The sequence below is a fragment of the Ictalurus punctatus genome, chromosome 11 (assembly GCF_001660625.3).
Source record: "Ictalurus punctatus breed USDA103 chromosome 11, Coco_2.0, whole genome shotgun sequence".
Classification (NCBI taxonomy): Eukaryota; Metazoa; Chordata; class Actinopteri; order Siluriformes; family Ictaluridae; genus Ictalurus; species Ictalurus punctatus.
In genome coordinates, this window is record NC_030426.2 from 16,404,238 (window position 1) to 16,425,916 (window position 21,679).

Below are 21,679 nucleotides of genomic sequence, written 5' to 3' on the forward strand. Positions count from 1 at the left end.
AAGTGGGAGAGTTATCATCCTCAGACTTAAAGTAGAACATGGTAAAACATGTGGATTTGACTCAAGTGTGTTTTTAGTGTGTTGTGCTTAAGACAAAGTCATTCATTAAAATAAAAAATATATGTAGTTATTTAACAATTTTTAAAAACTCCTTCAATGATCTTTTCTGGACAATAACCCCTCCCCAAGTGTCTGCAACCATTGTATTTTGATGGCAGTCTGTATGTCCTTGTCAGGTCTGTGCTCAAAGGGGCAGTTCATTTAAAAATGAAATACCTTCTGTCATTCCAAACCCAAATACTGTTACTTTTCATCACATAAAAGAATATATTTCCCCCCACACACCCTTTTCCACTCTATTACAGCTCTATTCCATAAAATGGCAGAAGATAGTGATCATGTGCTTTAAAGTTGCACTATAAAAATTATACTCCAATGAGAGCTTTGTGTGATATGGACTGCTTTTCTGTATAGCAGTGTAAACATTATTCAAAATTCTCCTTTTGTGTTACAATGAAAAGTGTAGTTTTGTAATTCATATTTAGTCTACTCTACTGTTTGGATATTATTCACCATATCTGTGCATAATAAGAAAGTCTGAAATATAATAAACCGTCTAATCTCACTTGTTTTTTATTGTAATATAAAATGTCCTAATTATTTTGGTCCTAAATATAAAGGACTTGTGTGTGTGTGTGTCTCTGTGTGTGTGTGTGTGTGTGTGTGTATATATATATATATATATATATATATATATGGACTTTTATTGCATAGACAACAAAAAAGGACTATTACATTTGTGACCTCACCCTCACCAATGTTCAGGATGTGGTTATGGCCTTGGCCTACATGTGTGACTATGCAGTTTTCAAGCTCAAAACAGTGCAGAGAACACACACACACACACACACACACACACAGTGTGCAATGCTTGTGTTGAGAATCAAACAAGTTAAATGAATAATTAATGACAATGTTTTTTATTTAGAAAATTTTATTTATTAAAGAATTGCAAAACAGGCATTCAATACAAATTATTTTCAGGCTCCAATGTTCTCAGACAGACTTTATTGATCTTTATAAATAAAATATTATGTCTGTATAACCTAGAAAAGGGCATCATCCACGAAGTGTTCACGGAAACGAGTTAATTAAACGTTGACATACACGCAGTCAAAACACAACGCAGAGGGAGCCTGCTTCGTGCGTAGGAAAATATTCCGACTCGTTCGTATGCAGGAATCGATTCTCCCGATTCACCCGAAAAGATCCGGTTGTGTTTAAAAGGTCCAGCTCGTGAATCGCTCCTCATCACACCTTGCTCACGGGGCTGCCGTGAGCTTTACCACCATGTAGGCTGGTGTCGCTTTCGAAACCCTAAAGCACTCGGAGACACCAGCAGAGTCGACGCGGGATGAGAAGATGGCGAGGCTCCTCGGCCGCGTGCTGCTGCTATCGGTGCGGCTCGCGGTGAAGCTCCGCGCCGCGGGCTACTGGACACTCATCTACGGATGCTGCGGCCTGTGCGCGGTCCTCGCGCTGCTCCGCCTCTGTTGGAACGTGCTCATGAGGCCGACCGCGACCTTCCGGTGGACTGTGCGCGAGACCCCGCCGCCCTGCCTCAACGACACGTCCTTGGGAACGCACTGCTACGTCAGGATCAAGGTGAGCGCGCGGGATTTCCGAGGACGCACACAGACCTTTAGTTTCTGCTTCGCTCTAGTTTACTGCACCTGATTCATCTCTTTAACAAGCACTTTAGGAGGTGTTAGAAAAATGGAACACTAAAGCAGGACCAAGTTAAGCGCGTGACATGAGCCTGGGCATTGTGTCCTTTAGGTAAGACAGATGGTGTAGGTACAGCATCACCCAAAACACATCTCCACATATGAGGCCTCTGTTTACCAATAACTCAATAATTCCATTCCAGTGACAGTCCCCGAGATTTATTGCTCAGAAGTTTAATGTTTTTTCTTCTTCTTTCTATTTTCTTCATTCACCACGCATGGTCCATCTCATCAATGCAATGTCAAGCTCTTTGTTTTTGTGCCAGCTGTAACGAAACATTACATATCTATTCATTTTCATTAAGTGCTTTATTCTTGTCAGGGTCACGGTGGATCTGGAGCCTATCCCAGGAACACAGTGAGGTGGGAATACACCACCAGTCCATCTAGTCCACTTCTTCACACACAGGCAATTTGGCTTAACTTATCCACCTACCAACATGTTTTTGAGCGGTGGGAGGAAACCCACATGGACACAGGGAGAGCTTGCAGTAATTCGAGCTCAGGGATCCCAGCTGTGCAACATCTTGCCCCTGTGATAGATCAGAGAAAACTTTTAACAAGTGTTTCCCAGAGCTTGGGAACAACTGATAAACTCACTGAAAAGAAATCCTTCATGACTTATGTTAGAAGAGAGAATCCCACATGCATCTCTCTTTGCACTAGCAAAGTTGTGCATGTTTCTATAGCGCTCCTGCTGTGTGGTGCTGAAGGCAAGACGGCTCATTTCTACACATGAGTGCTGCTTGAAAATGTTTCTACGCTGACATACCCACTACACCTGCTTATGAACTGATGAGTTGAATTCCCCAGTTAGGCCTGAAACTGCAGTTGTAGGTTTTAGGCTTTGTAATTTAGCAAATACAAGAGAATAGTTAATCTTAGGAATCTGTTCATCTTTACTGTTGGTCAGGTTTTTGGTCACCACCTGGTGTTTCATTACCACGTATCACAGTTGAATCTCTATTAGTATCACATGCATAATAAACCAGTTCAGAATGGCAATTAAATAAGGAACAATACCTAAATCGTTGTATTTAAAAATAGTATTAACTGGCCACTCTGAGATCCTAACGGTATCCTAAATTAAAGACAGGTGAACTTGGAGGGTAAATTATTTATTGGGCTAATTATGCCTATAAATAAAAGACTCAAGACAGTGCATCAAGATCAGGCTATATGGTTTTCTAGATTGCTTTACTTTCATTTTTCACTGATTACTATCCAGAAATGCTGAAATATTGGATGTCAAAAAGTTTTGATATGCAGTCTATGAATATTTAGTATGCTATTCAAAAACCTGTTGTTAAAGCTGTGCTATTCACATACAGATGTGCTGAATTACGGCGTTATAAAACACTTTGCCGATAATAGAAAACACCAGAGTAAGCAAGTCACCATTCAGGTTGCTTGGTGTCAGCAGTACAGTCATTGAGCTCATAAATATTCCCCTGTAAGTCAATAAAAGATATGGCATTGATCATTTCTGAAGCTGATGTACAGGACACGATGAAACTCTTTATAGCTCTATAAAACAGTTAGCGTGTGTGAAGTGGGTAGTGTAAGTATGAGCTTGACATTAGCCTCTCAGATGGAGGGCATGACATGCACTTCATTAATTCAAATGTGATCGATTGTTTTGTGGTTCCAGGAGTCCGGCCTCAGATTTCACTACGTAGCTGCGGGCGAGCGTGGCAAACCACTCATGCTGTTTCTGCACGGATTCCCAGAGTTCTGGTGAGACGTTAAAGTAACAGTTTTCTTTCTTTTTTGTAGAGGAAGGAAAGAACCAGTGAAATCACACAGCACAACTCGGTGGTATAGTGATACTGATTTCCTGGTATTTACGTCTAGACGTGTTAAACAACATAAAACATAGAACCATTTGTATCAGACCACCCAATCTTTAGGCGAGCAAAAGCATAGGAACCGACAAGACTTGAAGTAAATGAAAGTAATTAACACTTAATATTTGGTTGCATATCCCTTGCTTCCAATAACTACATCAAGTCTGTGACTCGTTGGCATCACCAAATTGTTGGTTTCTTCTTTTGTGATGCTTTTCCAGACTTTTCCAGGCTTTTTTTTTTCTTCTGATTCTTAATGCTCATGAGTGATGTGCATCTTGTGGTATGGCCTCTATATATCTGCTCTCGAAGTCTTCTTCGAATGGTGGTTTGTGATACCTTCACCCCTGTCCAAGTGGAGGTTGTTGATGATGTCACCAATTGTTGTTTTGGGGGGGTTTCTTCATAGCTCGCAAGGTTTCTGTCATCAGCGGTTGATGTTTTCCTTGGCCGACCCATTCGGTGTCTCTTGCTCAGTACACCAGTGATTTCTTTCTTTTTCAGGACATTCCAGATTGTCATATTGGCTATGCCAAAATGCTCGTGCAATGCCTCTGATTGATTTTCCCTCTTTTTTTCTGAGCTTCAAAATGGCTTGCTTTTCTCCCATAGACAGCTCTCTGATCTTCATGATTGGTTTATCCTTTTTAACAACAAATGCAGTCTTCGCAGGTGAAACTGAAGGCTGAAACCAAGAGTAGATGTTCAGAGATATTTATTTTTTAAACAGTCAATCTAACAGGGCACACCTTGGCAACAAGGAACATCTGTCAGTCACGTGTTCCAGTGTTATTGTTGTTCACCTACAAATTGGGTGGTCTGATACAAAATGTGCTATGTTCTATGTGCTAACACATCTATGTATAAACACCAGGAAATAAAAGCTGAAATTTGAAACTCTTCTCCTAGTCACATTTTGTAGGTAGTAAATTCAGCCAGCTTTTCATGTCGGCACTTTTCTGTTCACTCTTTTCAGTCACATACAAACACGCAGCATTAAGTAACATTTCCTGATTGTGTGGCATATGGCATTACGCCTGTTATTACATAAAGAGGCAGCATATGGAGGACACTGCAGATGGATTTTATAAATAACCAATTTATAATCAAGTCAGAGAGATGTTTTCTATTTGCCAGTTGGTGCAACATATTAAGCACAGGTTCTAAAGATAAAATTTGATCTGAATATAACAATTTCCCTGTCAGATCAGCTGACATAATGTGATTAATATTGTCACAGACTTTGCTTAGTGAGAGATCCACTTTGAGCAATTTGTCAAAAAAACTATATATTTATTTATTTATTTATTTACACACAAAAGGCTTGGTTATTAATGTTTTGTAAATGTGTTTATAGGGCAAATTGCACTAAAATTCTCCCCAGATGTTTTTCTTTGTACTCATATTTATGTATATTGATAAATGCCAGTAACCTTCAAATTATCATGTGTGTGTTCATGACACAGTTGATTTACATTTAGTGATGCATCAAAACTCCATAAATGGTGAAGCGTATGCCAAGTGTATAATTCGAAGCCCATTTTATAGTGATTCTCATTAGTAAGTCTTTACACAACCTAAAGAGCTTTGTGTAGGATGCAATTTTTTTTTTCTGAACAAACTGGATTTTCACAAATACCAGATTGCTTCTGTGTAGACCAAATGGCCAAGGTAGGTAACAAGCTGATGAAGCTTTACACACTCTCCTTAAAAAGAGTCAAGTTGTTAAGTCATATACAGTACTGTGCAAAAGTTTTAGGCACCCTATTTTTTTTTTTTTGGACAAAGATTGTTATAGATTTTTTTAGTTGATGACTTATCTATTCCCAAACATTAGTTTTCTAGCACAAAATTAAATGTTACAGAAAAATGTATGTCAGTAAAGATAGCAGCATATTATGTAAGAGACACTTTTCAGACAAAAAAAAAAAAACACAATGAAGGCTGCTGGATTTTGCTGCAAAAATAAGATTTAAGTGTGACAGTCAAAATGTCCAGAAGAACCGTGACTGGTTCTGCAAGTTGCTCAATAAAACTTACAGCTCAGTTCCTTAAAAAACTGCACCAATTGTACTGGAGACTACTATTTTTATTTCTTTGCCACACCAAATATTGACTTTGTTTCATTTACTACTGTTTACTGCTCTTTACTGTATTTTTTAAAAAAATGTAGAAACATTTAATTTCATTATTTTTGAAGGCATCTTTGCTCTACAGCATTTCTGTGCATGCGCCTAACACTTTTGCACAGTACTGTATTTCTATAGCACCTTTCAATCACATGTTTATATAATCAGTTATACAATATACTGCAATACACACAGTGTTATTCCTTTTGGGAGGAGGCTGCCTAGGTAGGGAGCGTGTAGATCACATGTGTCCCATTCAAAAGGAAGCCAAAGGACTGCTTCATTTCAGTCCTAAGGATAAAATGGTCATTCAAGTAGATGACAGTGTGTCAGGTGATGCAGGTTGAGGCGGATGCAAATGACTAGGAAACATAAACATGAAACAATGGACATGACTCGGCAACAGAAAACAATGGCAAAATAAGACGAATGCAAGATGGTGTGTGTAGTGCACAATGTGACTTATATACGAGTGCACGTGAACCCCAAACGTGAATCAGGCGAGATGCAGTGGCTGATGGGAATTGTAGTCTTTCTCCGTATTTCCATGACAAAGTGCCATGAAAGTCTGAAAGACATAATATAATAATCTTGTAAACTGGGATTAAAGGATAAGCACTTATCCTAATATGAATTTTTAGTATTGGCACATGGCACAGTTTTTCCAAATGCAGTCCAGGATGTTGAGCTGAGTAAAGAACAGTGTCTCATTAATGTGGCACTGGCTCCTTTGTGCTCCACCGGCCATTCTAGTGCTCCAGAATCAGACGTGAATGTTTGGGGTCAGGCTGGGAGAGGTGGAGGAGATTCTCCTCCATCATCTCCTGCTCCACTTTCAGAAAGTGCAAAATAGTACCTTCACCTGTCACTGAGTTCTGAGAGACAGAGAGAGAGAGTGCGTGTGTGTGCGCGTGTGTGTGCGTGTGTGCGTGTGTGTGCGTGTGTGTGTGTGTGTGTGTGTTTGCAGGCTCATTAAATTGTAAAGCTCATTTATATTCTAACAGATTGGGATCCTGTGCTGGGAGTCTCTGCTGAATCAATCTGAGTCATCAGAATTACAGCCAGGATTCTGCCTTCTGCCCTATACACACACACACACACACACACACATGCACACACACACGCACACATGCACACACACACACACACACACACACACACACACACACACACACACACACACACACACACACACACACACACACACACATTCTCTGAGTCTGCAACCCTTCTCCTCAGATAATATCTTCAATTAGGAAGTCAGCCTGCATGATGAGTAAACAGATGTTAGGCTCAATTTGAAACTTTAAAGGTGACCTTACTCACACCTACATGTGACAGCATAGTTTCTATGAACACCAATAAAGGAAAAAAAAATGAAGACAGGAGACAGGCAGAGCTATGAGTAAAAAACTGAAATGTATTTATTTCTTGAGTTGGCTTCAAAAGAACATACTGTCTAGGTTACTGTATACACATCTCCAAGGCACCTTTATCCTAAGCACCTTACAAGTCAGAATACAATCTAAGTATACAGACTAACAGCTGAGAGCTCAGGTCTTCCTCAAGACCCCAACAGGACCATGCTGAAAGTCTTTTCACAATTCTTGCAATGACTATTATTCATGTATTTAATGGATTGTTAAAAGGAATTACCCATCTCATTCAATCAGATTGAAATTTCATCCGAATGGCTTCAGTGTTTTAGTCTATTCCAAAACAGATGTGTACATGGACATTTTTTTTTAAATTCTGATTGAGCTACAATTACGCGGTGTCCCAAAAGTCTCCATATATCATGGAATTGAACACTTTTGAACAAAATGTAACTGTTTTTACAAAGCATCCTTTTCCATTTCCTTGTAAACACATACAGAGTCGTGTCTCATGATGAACTCGTGTTAACACATCTGGTGCAGTGCATGTAACTGCATGTCATTGCTTCCTGATCCAGCCACGAGAATGATTTCAGTACATCCTTATTTTGTCAAAGGCATTCTTAAAGGCTATCTGTAAAAAAAAAAAAAATATATATATATATATATATATATATATATATATATATATATATATATATATATATATATATATATATATATATAAGTATGAAAAGTTTTGGAATTTTGCTAAAAAAAAAAGTGAGACTTTTGGGGCACCCTGTATTAACAGATTATTAAGTTGCATGTAGACAAAGCTACTGATATCAGTGCAGATTAAGGGTGGACATCATGACAAAAATCAAGTATCATCATGACAAACTTGAAGACAAACCTGAGCTTGATTATGTCTACAAAAATAAATTATTTAACACTGAAAAGGAGGAGGAAAAAAAAAAGTCCAATCCTGTACATTTTTAAAAAGCATTTCATAATTTTAAAGATTCAGTTTAGCATCAAATCAAAAATATTTACATTTACAAAAATGTTATAAAATGACATAACAATAACTGGGAACAGACAAATGGATTGTGACATAATTGATCATAATATGAATATTATATTGTCATATTGCCCAGCTCTTGTATAAATACATTATAATTGTGTACATTATAATTAATAAATAATTTAATTTTGTTCGTTATCTATTAGCTGTTTGTTGCTCTTTGTTCAGTTCAGATCAAAATGCCCCAGTTTAAATTTAACAAAGTTAAAACTGATTTCATTCTAACATTTCTGGGCTTTAGGTTCTTGGCTCAGTTTCTCTAATGAACAGAATGTTATGTATAGCCTGATGCTCAGCATCGCTAAGTATCTGTGAACCAAAGGGGAAGATTAAAACCATAGTGACCAGGCGGTTCTATAATCTTGATATCACTCCCTATGCAGCGCATGTGACTTCCACATTTTCCCTCCAGGTTCTCATGGAGGCACCAGCTGAGGGAGTTTAAGAGCGAGTTCCGTGTGGTGGCTGTGGACATGAGAGGCTACGGCGAATCTGACCTGCCTCCCTCCACTGAGTGCTACAAGCTTGACTGTCTCGTCACTGACATTAAGGACATTGTGGAGTATCTGGGTAAGACGAGTGAGCTCTGCTTTATCTCACTCTCATTTCTGTTGTTAAAAAATATCATTTTAATCCAAATGGCTTATAGAGGACCTGTTAAAGGCTGTTGTGGTAAATGTGATAAGCAGTGCTCTCTGCATTAATGCACTCTTTAGGTCACATGATCTTCATTTTTCATTTTTTCATTTTTCATTTTACATTTCTCTCATGCACAAACACCCTTAAACAAAAAAAATCAGTGCATATTATACATTTAAGATCATTTGAGACATTTATTTTCTACTAACTAGTTGTTTCTACTTCCTGTTTCTGCTTCCTTTGTTTTGCATTTCATTCATTCAAACACTTTATTTACAATTTACGAGGTCAAATAGAGTAACATAAATAATATACATAAGAAGCATCATACATTAAATAAAAGACACAGTGTGCACCATGTACATATTAAATATAATACAGGCAGATACCTAAGAAAAAATTCAAACCATGTATAAGAATATATATATATAGCAGCAGGTGATAGAGAATGTAATGACAGTTTCAATATAGGAGTAGTACAACATATTTAGGATGTTCTTACTAACCACATAGCAATTGCGCTTCCTTAAAAGTTACTGCCGCTGCCGGCATTTCCTGAGTATCTCCTCCGTGTTGGAATTAGATGTCAGCAAATTGTGCCCAGGTACTTGTACTCCTCAACATTCTCTATGGGCTTTCAATGAATAACAGTAGTGACTGCCATAGCCATCTGAGTCTGCTTATTAGAAAAAGGTTATGACCATCTCTTTGGTCTTGTTAACATTTAGTTCCAAACAGGAGTTGTCACATCACTCAACTAATTCCTGAAGAGCCGGGCTATGATGCTGCGAAGGGCCTGAAAGCAGAGACAGTAAGATGGTGTCATCAGCAAACATAATCAGATGACAGTTAGAATAGGTGGACCTGCAATCATCAGAGCAGAGGGGAAAGAACACAGCCCAACAGTAAATTGGAACACAGAACAATAGTACATCTATTATAATAATAGATTTTCCTATGATTACCATGGAACCTCCCTATGGAGCTTAAATATGATTTATGGATCTACATCAGTAGAGAGCCTCAGCCAGTGTGTACTAAGTAACGTTACTGTAATTAAATTACTTTTCCCTTAAAAACAATAAAGTACGGGATTACTGTTCATTATTTTTAAGTAATTGAATTACAGTTATTTATGATGTACTTTACAGCATTACATACTGTTTAGACATTCAACAATTCTGTATAAAACAATATTGAATTTAAAATCTAAATTTATCATCTAAAGCTAAATTTGTTATATAATTTAACTTGCCCTCTTTAAATTCGTTATCTGTAGGCTAGCGTGCGTACACGCGAGGTTAGTCCAGGTGGCTGTGGAGTCGCTCAAGTTCAAGGATGTCAGCAGAATTGAGTGGCTGTTTGGCTAAATGGAAATATTCCCATTACTTAATTTTTTTGACACATGTAGACAAGAACATCACGGTAATATGTAAGGTGTAATGTATGTCCTGTGGAAAAACACTATCAGCCTTTCTGTGAAGTAGTAGCGCTTATTGTTAAGCCTGTTTATATCATTTTGTTACATTTTTGCATTAAAAATGGTTTAATAAATCTATGCTTAATAGGATAAACTATCCCATGTTAGATTCAGATGTAAAGAATTAAATGAAGAGTTTCATTGAGTAATGCAATTAGTAATTAATTACTTTTTTGAAGTAACTTACCCAACACTGGTCTCAGCACATATAGAAGAGTGACAAATGAAAGGAAAAGAAATTACGTACATGTTTTGGGTCCACTTGTCTCCTTAGACTAGAGGGAAGAGGCACTGCATATCAATATAGAGTTCTTCTGACTGATCATCTTACCTATGATGAAACATTTCTATCCTGATGGGAATAGTGTCTTCCAGGGTGACTCCGCCACCCATCCACAGGACATGAGGGCTCAGTGAATGGTTTGATGAATATGAAAAAGCTGTGAATCATATCCCTTCGTAGTCATCAGATCTCGACTCAATTGAATGTAGTACTTCAGTAATGCAGTAAAAAGGATGCACTACAACCACAGTACCTAAAGCTGCTGTAGTACTACTGCAGTTGTACTGCACTGAACTGCGGTTTTACTGTTTTTCTAGGGTTAGCCAGTGTATCCTTACAGACACAAGCACAGATTTAGGATACTTCTGTCTCTGTGACAGTCCTTACTGATTACTACAATCTTCATGGTGGACACAGTATTATTTATCTTATATTCTGTATTATTCCTCTGTTATTATTTATTATAATAGTAATAATTATTATTAGTGCTTCATGCCAGAAGCAGCAGGCAAGACTTCTTGATTTTAACCTGACAAATAGACATAAGGAAAACAATAAAGATAATATATGGTTTATTGTAGATTAGCTAAATGGACGCATTTGAGAAAAAACAAGCAGGCTACGCATAAGCTGTTTTTCCTCTAATATAGTCTATTTAAAGGAAGCATGCTAGGTAATCCATCAACTAATACATCTTTAACTTCATCTTAGACCCCTATCTAGATTAATATCATAACTGCAATGGAAATAAACAATAAAAGCTAGAATCGCTAAACTTCACTGAAACTAGCTAGCTTTACATCTAGCAAACCTAGCCACTGGAGGAATCCTGAATGCCTTCCTACTGGCCATATAGTTCACCACAGATGTACAAGCCTTTGTTATACCCCATATAGTGCACAGACTTGCCAGAATGGTCATTATGTACAGCTTATTTATTGGAGTTATTTCCAAGGGAAGTATTCAGGTGACATGCTAATTCTGTTCCTTGCTAATAACTATGTTCCCCTAGAGAAGTGTATTCCAGTGCTAAGGTCTGTCTGCTCTGCACTGTTTACTGATTTTCATGCTCTAACACAATTAATTCAGTTAATGAAGGGCTTGTTAATTAGCCAGTAAGCTGGACCAGGTGTGTAAGCAGAGAGACAAACACAGAAATGCAGGATGTGATGTTCCTTCAGTGCACAGCCTAGCAAACACCAACACATGCTAGTGAGTGATGATCTTACGGGTTCTATGCCGTGTATTTTTTTTTTTCCCCTAACGAACATGAAATCTAATTCACACTCTGACAGATTATTATGGACAGCGTGAAATGAAAGTGGGTGTTGTTTTTAAGTCTGAAATAAACAGGTTGATGTTAGCAGCAGTTCCATTTTCTTCATCATTTATTTTCACTCCCACCTGTATACACACACACACACACACACACACACACACACACACCTGCCATCAAGAGAAACTCCAGGTGTTGTTTATACTGATAATAAATGGGATGAAAATATATTTTAACATGAAGAAAATGTAAAAATTGTACTGTTATAAAATCCCAACAGAGGACTTTGGACATTACTATGTAGTAGTAGGATGGAGTGATGATTAAACTGATGATAAATGTTAACCAAATGTACAGTGTGGAGTAGAGTAACTTTCTTGCCATTCTAGCCATATACAAGTAAATAGTAGAAAGGAAAAAGTGTTCTCCAAGGCCTCGGTGCATTATATTATAGAAAAGTGAGAACATTGTGGTACAAGGTAATCACCAGTCTACATTAGGAAAAGTTATATTGCCAATAGACAAGATCCAAGACAATAAATACATGCTTAGCAAGTAGATCATATACAAAAAGTTCAACACAATAAATACAACACATTAGTTATAACAGCTACACAACACAGCAGTGTGGAATTCAGTGCCAATCATCTAGCCACTTCTTGGCTCTTGTCTTTTCTGGCACCTAGGTGATGGAATGAACTTCCCCTAGATGTCTGAACAGCTGTACTCTTCATGGAGTATTTTATTTAAAAAAAACAAACAGAATCTGGTGTCTTGGGTGTCCCGAAAGTCACCATACATAGTGGACTATGTTTGCCAGCACCATGTCGGTTGTGCCTTCACCAGTGGATGTTCGTGCAAGTCCACTTCTCTGACTTTTATATATATATACTTAATTTATATATATATAAATTAAGTATGAAAATTTTTGAAAGACATTTAGCTAATAAGTGTTCATTTCTCCTATGCATGGAGACTTTTGGGACACCGTGTATAGTGAACCAGTATCAGGATGATTTATTGACTGTGACTTCAAAGCAAAGATGTCTGGCGTAAATGTAAACATACTAGATTTAATTTTACATTTAGCAAACGCTGACTGATATGAGTAAAGTGTCTATCTTATTCTGCTGATCCTATATGAGGTAATATGAAGTATGCTCTGACCACAAATAATATTGGTGGTCAGTGCATAATGACATTCCTGAGGGAGGGAGGTGACTGGCAGGGAGTTTGTTATTGAGGGTCCTGGAATCTGGTGGCCATGCTTGGATACTTCGGCATCATCTACTAGATGGCAGAGGGACAAAGAAATGAATGGAGTGGTTAGCCTCCATGCTGGTGTCTTTACCGAGGCAGCACTTGTAATAGATAGATGTGAAGTGTTAGATGTGAAAGAATCATCATGAAACAGACACTCTTAGAGTGACAGCGCCCCCACTACTCCACTGCGACATCACTTCCTGTCCCATCACTTTGAGTAGGAAAACAAAACAAAGCAAGCGTGTGATGTGTACAAAGATGATTGCCCCATTTCGCTCCAGTAACTCTAACACTACTTATAGCAGCGTGGAGAAACATTCAGTTTCGTCCATGCAAGTCACGTTTAGACACACATGAGTGCAAACGCAAACACTCATCAGTCTCCTACGTGAATCTCCTTCAGGATACAACAGATGTTTCCTGGTGGGCCATGACTGGGGAGGCATCATTGCATGGCTCTTTGCCATTCATTATCCTGAGATGGTGGTGAAGCTGGTCGTGCTGAACAGCCCTCATCCATGTGTGTTCGCTGGTAAGCTGTCTAACTTACTATCTTGTTCATCTGCCTAAAAGTTCCCATTGAGTCTCAATAACCCCAAAGGCTCCAAACTCATTATTGAAGGCATTAGCATGATTAGCATCATTGAAACAGGGATTATTGCTAGATCGTGAGCATGATGCTGTCTTAGAGTGGCTTCCTCCTTCTATTTCTTGTCCTGCCTAGAGGAGGACATGAAAGAAGTAATTATTGAGAACTTCAGGTGAAGATAATGAGTGTGATCTTTGTGCTGGAAACTTTGCATTTCATTTAGAAATCAGCCCCTTTTGGCAGTGTTTTCACATTTTGAAACGTTTTCTCATTTCTCATTTGGGCAGTGTGTATCCTTTTTTTTTTTTTTTTTTTTTTTTAAAAAAGGCAGTCCCACAATTCTGCTCACCCTCACTGTCATGCAGCAAGTCTTATCCAGTGAACAGATTCATGAGGTGAAATGATGCTGTCTTTAATTGTGCCCATAATAAGAAACCTTTAGAAATTGTCTTGGCTCATGCTGCTTTCCAAATAGGATATAGCACTTATCTCAGGAGAGTCAATTGCTGTCCAAAATTGCAGCCTGCTTCCTCTGCCCACTCAGTCCCTCACTTTGTCCCTATTTTTTGCCAGCTGGTTTTATCTGTACCATGCATCTTCTGCTTAATGCTGATTTCTGTGCTTTAAAACCCTTGTCTTCTCCTTTCTCCTTTCCTTTTCCTCTTTTGTCCTCTCCCCAGATTATGCTCTTCGCCACCCCAGTCAGATGCTCAAGTCCAGTTACTTCTTTTTCTTCCAGCTCCCACGCTTCCCAGAGTTTATGCTTTCCATCAACGACTTTAAGGTGGACCTGCTTCACCTTCTGTTTGTGTGTGTGTGTGTGTGTGTGTGTGTGTGTGTGTGTGTGTGTGTGTGTATATATGTTGCAGGGGTAAATGTTTAGTATTGAATTAAATATAGATTAAGTGAGATAGTATTATGTCAATATGCATTTATTCCTAGTGGTACACAGCCTACATGCATAGTATGATATACACTTGACAAATAAATAATGCTGGCTTACTCACTCTCAGTACATGCTACAAATAACATCGGTTTATTAATTAACAGCGCAGTCGCGCCAGGTGTCTAATCTGATGCACAGACCCAAAATAGAAACAGATAGAAATACTCAAGTGAAATCAGCCGTGATTGAGAAGAGGTGGAAAACAGCCTATCTATCTATATTACAGTGTGCTTTAATGGCATGACTAGTTATAGAACATTAGTATTGTGAACACCTGAGTTATAACAATACATTAGTATTAAAGTATAATAAAATATGAAGTTAAACAATTTAAAGTTTGTGTAGCTAAAAGTGGAGGGTAGTAGTAAATGACTAGGAGTGTTTGAATCTATGTTCTCTCTCTCTTTATCTCTGTCTTTCTCTTCGTATGATCTGGGGCTGGAATCTCTTTCAAGACACTACCATGCTCAATGTATCAGCTCGTTTCACAGAAACCCTTTTCTTGGAATCAGCTTGCATTGCAATTCATATATTTCCAAACACACTGGACACAACATCATACAACTGTAATTCAGGCTTTTATAATGCATTTACATTATATTGCATTTCTGTATTTGGCAGTGCTTTTTATCCACTTGGCTTACAAGCGAGACAGAATCCAAATCAAATACATCGATTCTAATGGCGCTGATATTGTGATAGAATTGCAAAAGATTACATTTCAAAGAACTGACCAACAAGTGCGAGATAATTGTAGGAAGATATGTGAAAGGTATGGAAGGATAGATAGATAGATGGATGGATGGATGGATGGATAGATAGGGTAAGTAGGTGGGTATGAAGGGTAGGATAGGGTAGGGTGCGTAGGTAGGTGTGTATGGTAGGAAGTTCTGTGAGAAAGTATTTGCTGCTTCTTCTGATTTCTTCTGTTTTTGTGTATCTCTCATACTAAACAGTTTCAGAAATTAAATCAAAAGCTAAAATAAAACAAAGGCAACCTGAGTAAATACAAAATACAGTTTTTAATGATAATGTTATTTATTGAAGCAAAAAAGTTATCCAATACCAACTGGGCCTGTGTGGAAATGTATTTGCCCCCGTAGTTATTAATTCCCCAAATCTATGAAACTGTATTCATAATGTGGTTTAGCTGGACTAGACGCAACCACCCCTGATTACTGCAAACCCTGTTCAATCAAATATAACTTTTTCTACAGCATGAAGTTGGTTAAAAGGTCTTATCAAGTAACACATTGTGCCGAAATTCCATAAATGATGAGGAAGAAGGTGACTGAAATACATCAGTCTGGGAAGGGTTACAAAGCTATTTCAAAGGCTCTGGGACTCCAAAGGACCACAGTGAGAGCCATAATCTCCAAATGGAAAAACTCAACACAGTAGTGAACCCTCCCAGAAGTGGCCGACCTTCCAAGAGCACAGCAACTACTCTTCCAGGAAGTCACAAAAGAGCCAAGGACAGTGTCAAAGGAACTACAGGCCTCTCTTGCCTTAATGAATGTCACTGTTCATGACTCCACTATCAGAAAGACACTGGGTAAAAATGGCATCCATGGAAGAGTGGTGGGGTGAAAACCACTGCTAACCCAGAAGAACATTAAGTCTCATCTGAATTTTTCCGAAACACACCTTTGATCCTCGAACCTTTTGGGAGAATGTTCTGTGGATTGATGAGTCAAAAGTGGAACTGTTTGGAAGACAGAGGTCCCGTTATATCTGGCATAAACCAAACACAGAATTCCACAAAAAGAACATCATACCTAGCATGGTGGTAGTGGAAGTGTGATGGTGTGGGGATGCTTTGCTGCTTCAGGGCCTGGGCAACTTGCAGTAATTGTGAGAAACATGAATTCTGCTCTCTACCAGAAAATCCTAAAGGAGAATGTCCAGGTCTTCAGTCCGTAAATTGAAACTCAAACGCAACTATATTATGCAGCACGACAATAATCCAAAGCATATTTAAATCCGTAAGTGCAAGATTTGATCTCCAGTTATCAGAAGCATTTGGTTGCAGTTATTGCTGCTAAAGGTGGCACAACCAGATTTTAATTTAAGGGGGCAATTCGTTTTTTCACATTGGTGATAGGTGTTGGATAACTTTTTTTGGTTAAAAAAAATTATTTTAAAAAACTATATTGTGTGCTTACTCAGGTTGCCTTTTTTATGTTGCATTTCGTTTGAAGATCTAAAACTATTTAGTATGCGACATACCACAAAAACAGAAGAAATCAGAAAAAGCAAATACTTTTTCACAGCACTGAAGTTAGAGTATAGGTGCTCTATAGGGTGCGGTAGAGTATGCAAGAAGATAGGGTAGGTACTATATATGGTAGGTTGTGTAAGTAGGTAGAGCAGGATAGGTAGGTAAGTGAGTAGGTAGGGTAGGTAAGTAGGTTTGGGTGGTTAGGGTAGGCAGATGTTTTCATATGATCAAGCTTATTTATCTTCATGGTGTATATGTGCAGGCCCTGAAGAGTTTGTTCACGAGCCGGAGCACTGGGATAGGGCTTAAGGGCCGTTGGCTGACGGCAGAAGAACTTGAGGCCTACTTGTATGCCCTATCCCAGCCCGGAGCCCTCACGGCTGCCCTCAACTACTACAGAAATGTCTTCAGGTGCGACATACACACACACACACACACACACAGACATATAATGTTTTTTTTTTAAATAAATAAAAGGAACTGAGCATATATGTGACATTTATTACTCAACAAACTTCTTAGCAACCAGTAGAACAGTAGAAATAGCAGGGGATTATTCTTCTCTGGCACTACTTAAACACCAATGTAATGCTTGCTCTAAAATCGTCTTGTTTCAAGTCTTTTCCTTTTGTAGGACTTTGTATCAGTTGTCTTGCTTCAGCTTTTCCACTGCTTGTGGTGTTATTGTGTGAACTAAAGCAGAGACACTGCTGCCCTCTTGTGTCAAATATGAAATATTCTACTTCTGATTCACTTCTGATTCTGTTTATCAGCATTACATTAAAATAGGACACACAATTCAAACTCGCGGTTCAGTCACCATACATTTTTCCTTGTCATATATCTACCAATCTCTCCAATATCACACTATCTATTTACAGCACATTTTATTTGTCCATTAGCAGGTGCTACGACGTAAAAGTTGGAGCAATGTATATCTTAGCCATCCATCCATCCATTTTCTGGACCGCTTATCCTACGCAGGGTCGTGGGGAGCCTGGAGCCTATCCCAGGGGATGCATATGTTATATGCATGTTACATGTTATACTTTCTAGACTATGCAAATTTCCATGTGAAGGTTCTGTATTACACACTGAGGATGTGCATGTGAAAGGTGCATGCATAACTGAGTCTTCCATTTGCTGCTCTGCTGAATCGTACTGAATATACAGAATTATACAAAAGTCTTAGACACCCACACTTTGTCAGTAGAAAGAACAAATTTCCAAATACTCATTTACCACCACAAAAAAAATTAAATGCTAAAGAGAAATGTTTGTGTCAATAAAGAAATCAACACATTAAGCAATAGACCACTTTTCAGAGTAAAAAAAAAAAACAGAAAACAAACCTAATGGAGGCTCTGTGGTACCTTAACTGCAGAGACAGAAACGAGTACAACAGCCAAATTCTTCAGAAGAACTGTCTCCAAGATGCCCTGAAAACTTCCGCTGATTTCCTTATAAAAATGGCAGTGTACCGTAGAGAACCGATGGTGATTTATATGCAAAGTGTTGTCACACAAATGATTACTTTGATATAATTACTGTTAACTTCTCTTTATAGTCACTGTTCCTTTCATTCATTTTGAACACATTTCCGCTTTACAGATTTTCATTATCTAGTTTGCTTTGCTAGATTAATTCGATTCAGAGTTTCAGACTGTTCGAGCAAAAACACAGAGTTCTGGTAAAAGCTGTGTGGAAGTGACATAAGCTTAGTAATTGAAGAACCCCTAATAGCGCTAAAATAGTGCTTTTTATAAGGTACAAGGCTGTTTTGAGTGTTTGGTGAACCCAAAGGTCACAAACTAGAGCTGTGTATCAGGAACCGTGATTCTGCAGAAGCTACCAGAAAATCAAGGGAGTGGGCGATTTATACTCTCATGCAGACAGGAGTGGGCGGGATTGGTCAGAATTCCTTCAGGAGCAGGTGGGAGTGGGACACCTCTACTATCCCAACCATGATGTTAGGAAGCCTTTCACAATTTCTGCCAAAGAATTTTATTGAGGGGATATACAGTAGAGTTGAGGGCCCTGTGTAAATAAATATACTTTTGTTAACTAGCAAGCTAAATAACCAGTGTTCTTGTTAGCTGGCTAAATGCTAATCAGATGATTAAGGAACGTACTTTAGATGCCCTTTGAGGGCTTGGAGACAGATATTATGTCTACATGTGCATGTGTGTGATCACAGGGTAGAATTTAGGTTACCATGTTACACAACGTTACTCGGTGTGTGCATGACAGTGCTGTTTGTTTATGTGTGTTTTTATTCCGCATTTGTGGCCATGTGTCTGCTTGCATTTGCAGTTGCTTCCCTCTCAATCAGAACGAGGTGCGCTCGCCGGTCCTGCTCCTGTGGGGTGAGAGGGATGCATTCCTTGAACAGGAGATGGCCGAGGCCTGCCGCCTCTACATCCGCAACCACTTCCGCCTGAACATCATTTCTGGAGCAAGTCACTGGCTACAGCAGGACCAGCCCGACATCGTCAACACACTTATATGGACGTTCCTGAAAGAGGGAGAGGGACGGAAAAACTACAGGAACTGAGTCTGTAAAGGAAGGGGCCTTGTTTCACACTATGCCTCGGCACGCACACCTTCTGATTATCGCAAGCATCCTGTTTAAATTCAGCACACATCTTGGATGTTAATAAAACACAAATGCGAAGCCTAGAGGTGAATAAAAAGAAAAGCACATTTTAATAGGAGAGGTTATATAGAGAGTAGAGTGTCTGGTTGATGTTTCTCAAATTTTTTGCACATGACATTCGCCTTAAACTTTGTTGGTGATGACATTTGTGTGTGGCAAAAGTCTCCTCGTGAGTGAGTTGTATTGTGTGGTGCCTTTTTTGACTTGAACTTGTACCATGTTGCGACATTAAAAATGTGCCGTGTGTGTTGAGTTTGAGCTGTGGGATCCCTATGCTGTAATCCAGACAAATCTTTCGAGACCCCTAGAATCGCTCGACCTCTTTCAGGTAGTGTTGTCTTAATGAATAAATATCGTTCTTCTCCTTTTTTTGTATTTTGTAATGACACTTGGCTCAGATATTTGACTATGTGGTTATTTTGATCCTTCTGTATGATAAAATGAACGTGATGTTTAGATATTGTTCACTTTTTTTTAAATCTCTTACTACACGCTGAATATAAGAACATCACTAAACCAGCTCTGCACCATTTTGGTTTTATAAGCAAATAAACTATAGCTAAAACACTGTGTACACTCTTTTGTCTGTTTGGGGGTCTTTTTCATGTGACCAATCAAATAGCCTGTCAGTGTTTAAATGCTGGGAGAGCAATTGATCATTGCCAAGTTATGTGACCATGACCAACAACAGTAAACTGATAGCAGAAGTAATTCCTAAAATGTGGAACTAATGTGCTTAAATTGAGAAATGCAATAAATAGGTATAATATATGAATATACACAGTTCTTTTAGTATGTATTGCTCAGTCTATGTACACTGATCTAACAATTTATTAGGAGCACTATACTAATACTGGGTATGGACTCATTTTGCTCTCAAAACAGCCTCAATGCTTCATGGCATGGAGTCTACAAGATGTTGGAAACATTCCTTTGAGATTCTGGTACATGCTGACTAGGGATAGGTACCGAAACACAGTATTAAACTGGCCCCGGTGCTAAATTATGAAAGACTGTAGTATCGATAAGCTCTGACGCTATCGGTTCTGCTTTCGGTACTGGAGAAATTAATAAAATATATTTCCTGTTTATACCGTCTACATCAGGAATGTATGCTAGCAGCCTTCCCAAATAACAATGACATATAATCATTGCATAATCGAGGTCTCTACTTACCAGTGACTGGTAAGGCCACTGAAGAACACTGAACTCATTGTCAATGTTCACAAACCCATGAACAAGTCATTGCGATGACTTTTACTGTGTGACATGGTGCATTACCATGCTGGACATAGTCATTAAAAGATGGGTAAATTGTGGCCATGAAGGGATGCACATGAAGGGAACACATTCAAGCGATGATTCGTTTTATTGGGCCCAAAGGGTTACAGGAAAACATTCCCCACACCGTTACACCACCTCCACCAGCCTGGACTGTTGACACAAGGCATGTTAGGTTCATGAGTTCATGATGTCGGTGCCAAATTCTGACCCTACCATCTGTGTGCTGTAGCAAAAATCAAGATTCTTGAGACCAGGTTACGTTTTCCAGTCTTCAACTGTCCAGTTTTGGTGAGCTTGTGCCCACTGTAGCCTCAGATTTCTCGTTCTTGGTTGACAGAACCTGACATGGTCCTCTGCTGTTGTAGCCCATCTACTTCAAGGTTTGATGTGTTGTGCATTCTGATATTTTTCTGTTCACCACAATTGTACACAGTGGTTATCTGAGTTACTGTAACCTTTCTATCAGCTCAAACCAGTCTGGTCATTCTCCGTTGTCCTCTCTGATCAACAAGGCATTTCCATCCATAGAACCGCCGCTCACTGGATGTTTTTTCCTTATTGCACCATTTTGAGAAAACTCTAGAGACCGACTCTTTGGAGATCAGCAGTTAGAAATACTCAAAACCAGCCCACCTGGCACCAACAATAATGCCATGGTCAAAAATACTGAAATCACATTTTTTCCCCAATTCTGATGGTTATGTGAACATTAATCTGCTGGCCCATGTCTGCATGATGCATTGCACTGCTGCCACATGATTGGCTGATTAGATAATTGCATGAATGTGTAGGTGTACAGGTCTTCCTAATAAAGTGCTTAGTGAGTGTATATAGGTA

At 38.7% G+C, this 21,679-nt stretch overlaps 1 protein-coding gene across 2 annotated transcripts; it reads left to right on the plus strand.

The window, feature by feature from the left end:
* The first annotated feature begins 1,172 nt into the window (after positions 1 to 1,172).
* ephx4 (epoxide hydrolase 4) lies at positions 1,173 to 20,130 on the plus strand. 2 transcript variants are annotated; one of them, XM_053683754.1, is made up of 8 exons: positions 1,173 to 1,665; positions 2,110 to 2,150; positions 3,439 to 3,524; positions 8,618 to 8,775; positions 13,550 to 13,678; positions 14,416 to 14,519; positions 17,165 to 17,313; positions 19,216 to 20,130. In XM_053683754.1, the coding sequence occupies exons 1-8, from the start codon at positions 1,512 to 1,514 to the stop codon at positions 19,454 to 19,456; spliced, it is 1,062 nt and encodes a 353-aa protein (XP_053539729.1). In that variant the 5' UTR covers positions 1,173 to 1,511; the 3' UTR covers positions 19,457 to 20,130. The 2 variants fall into 2 exon arrangements, with proteins under 2 accessions (XP_053539729.1, XP_017335344.1); XM_017479855.3 differs by lacking the exon at positions 2,110 to 2,150 and having other exon boundaries at positions 1,175 to 1,665.
* The last annotated feature ends 1,549 nt before the right edge of the window (positions 20,131 to 21,679 follow it).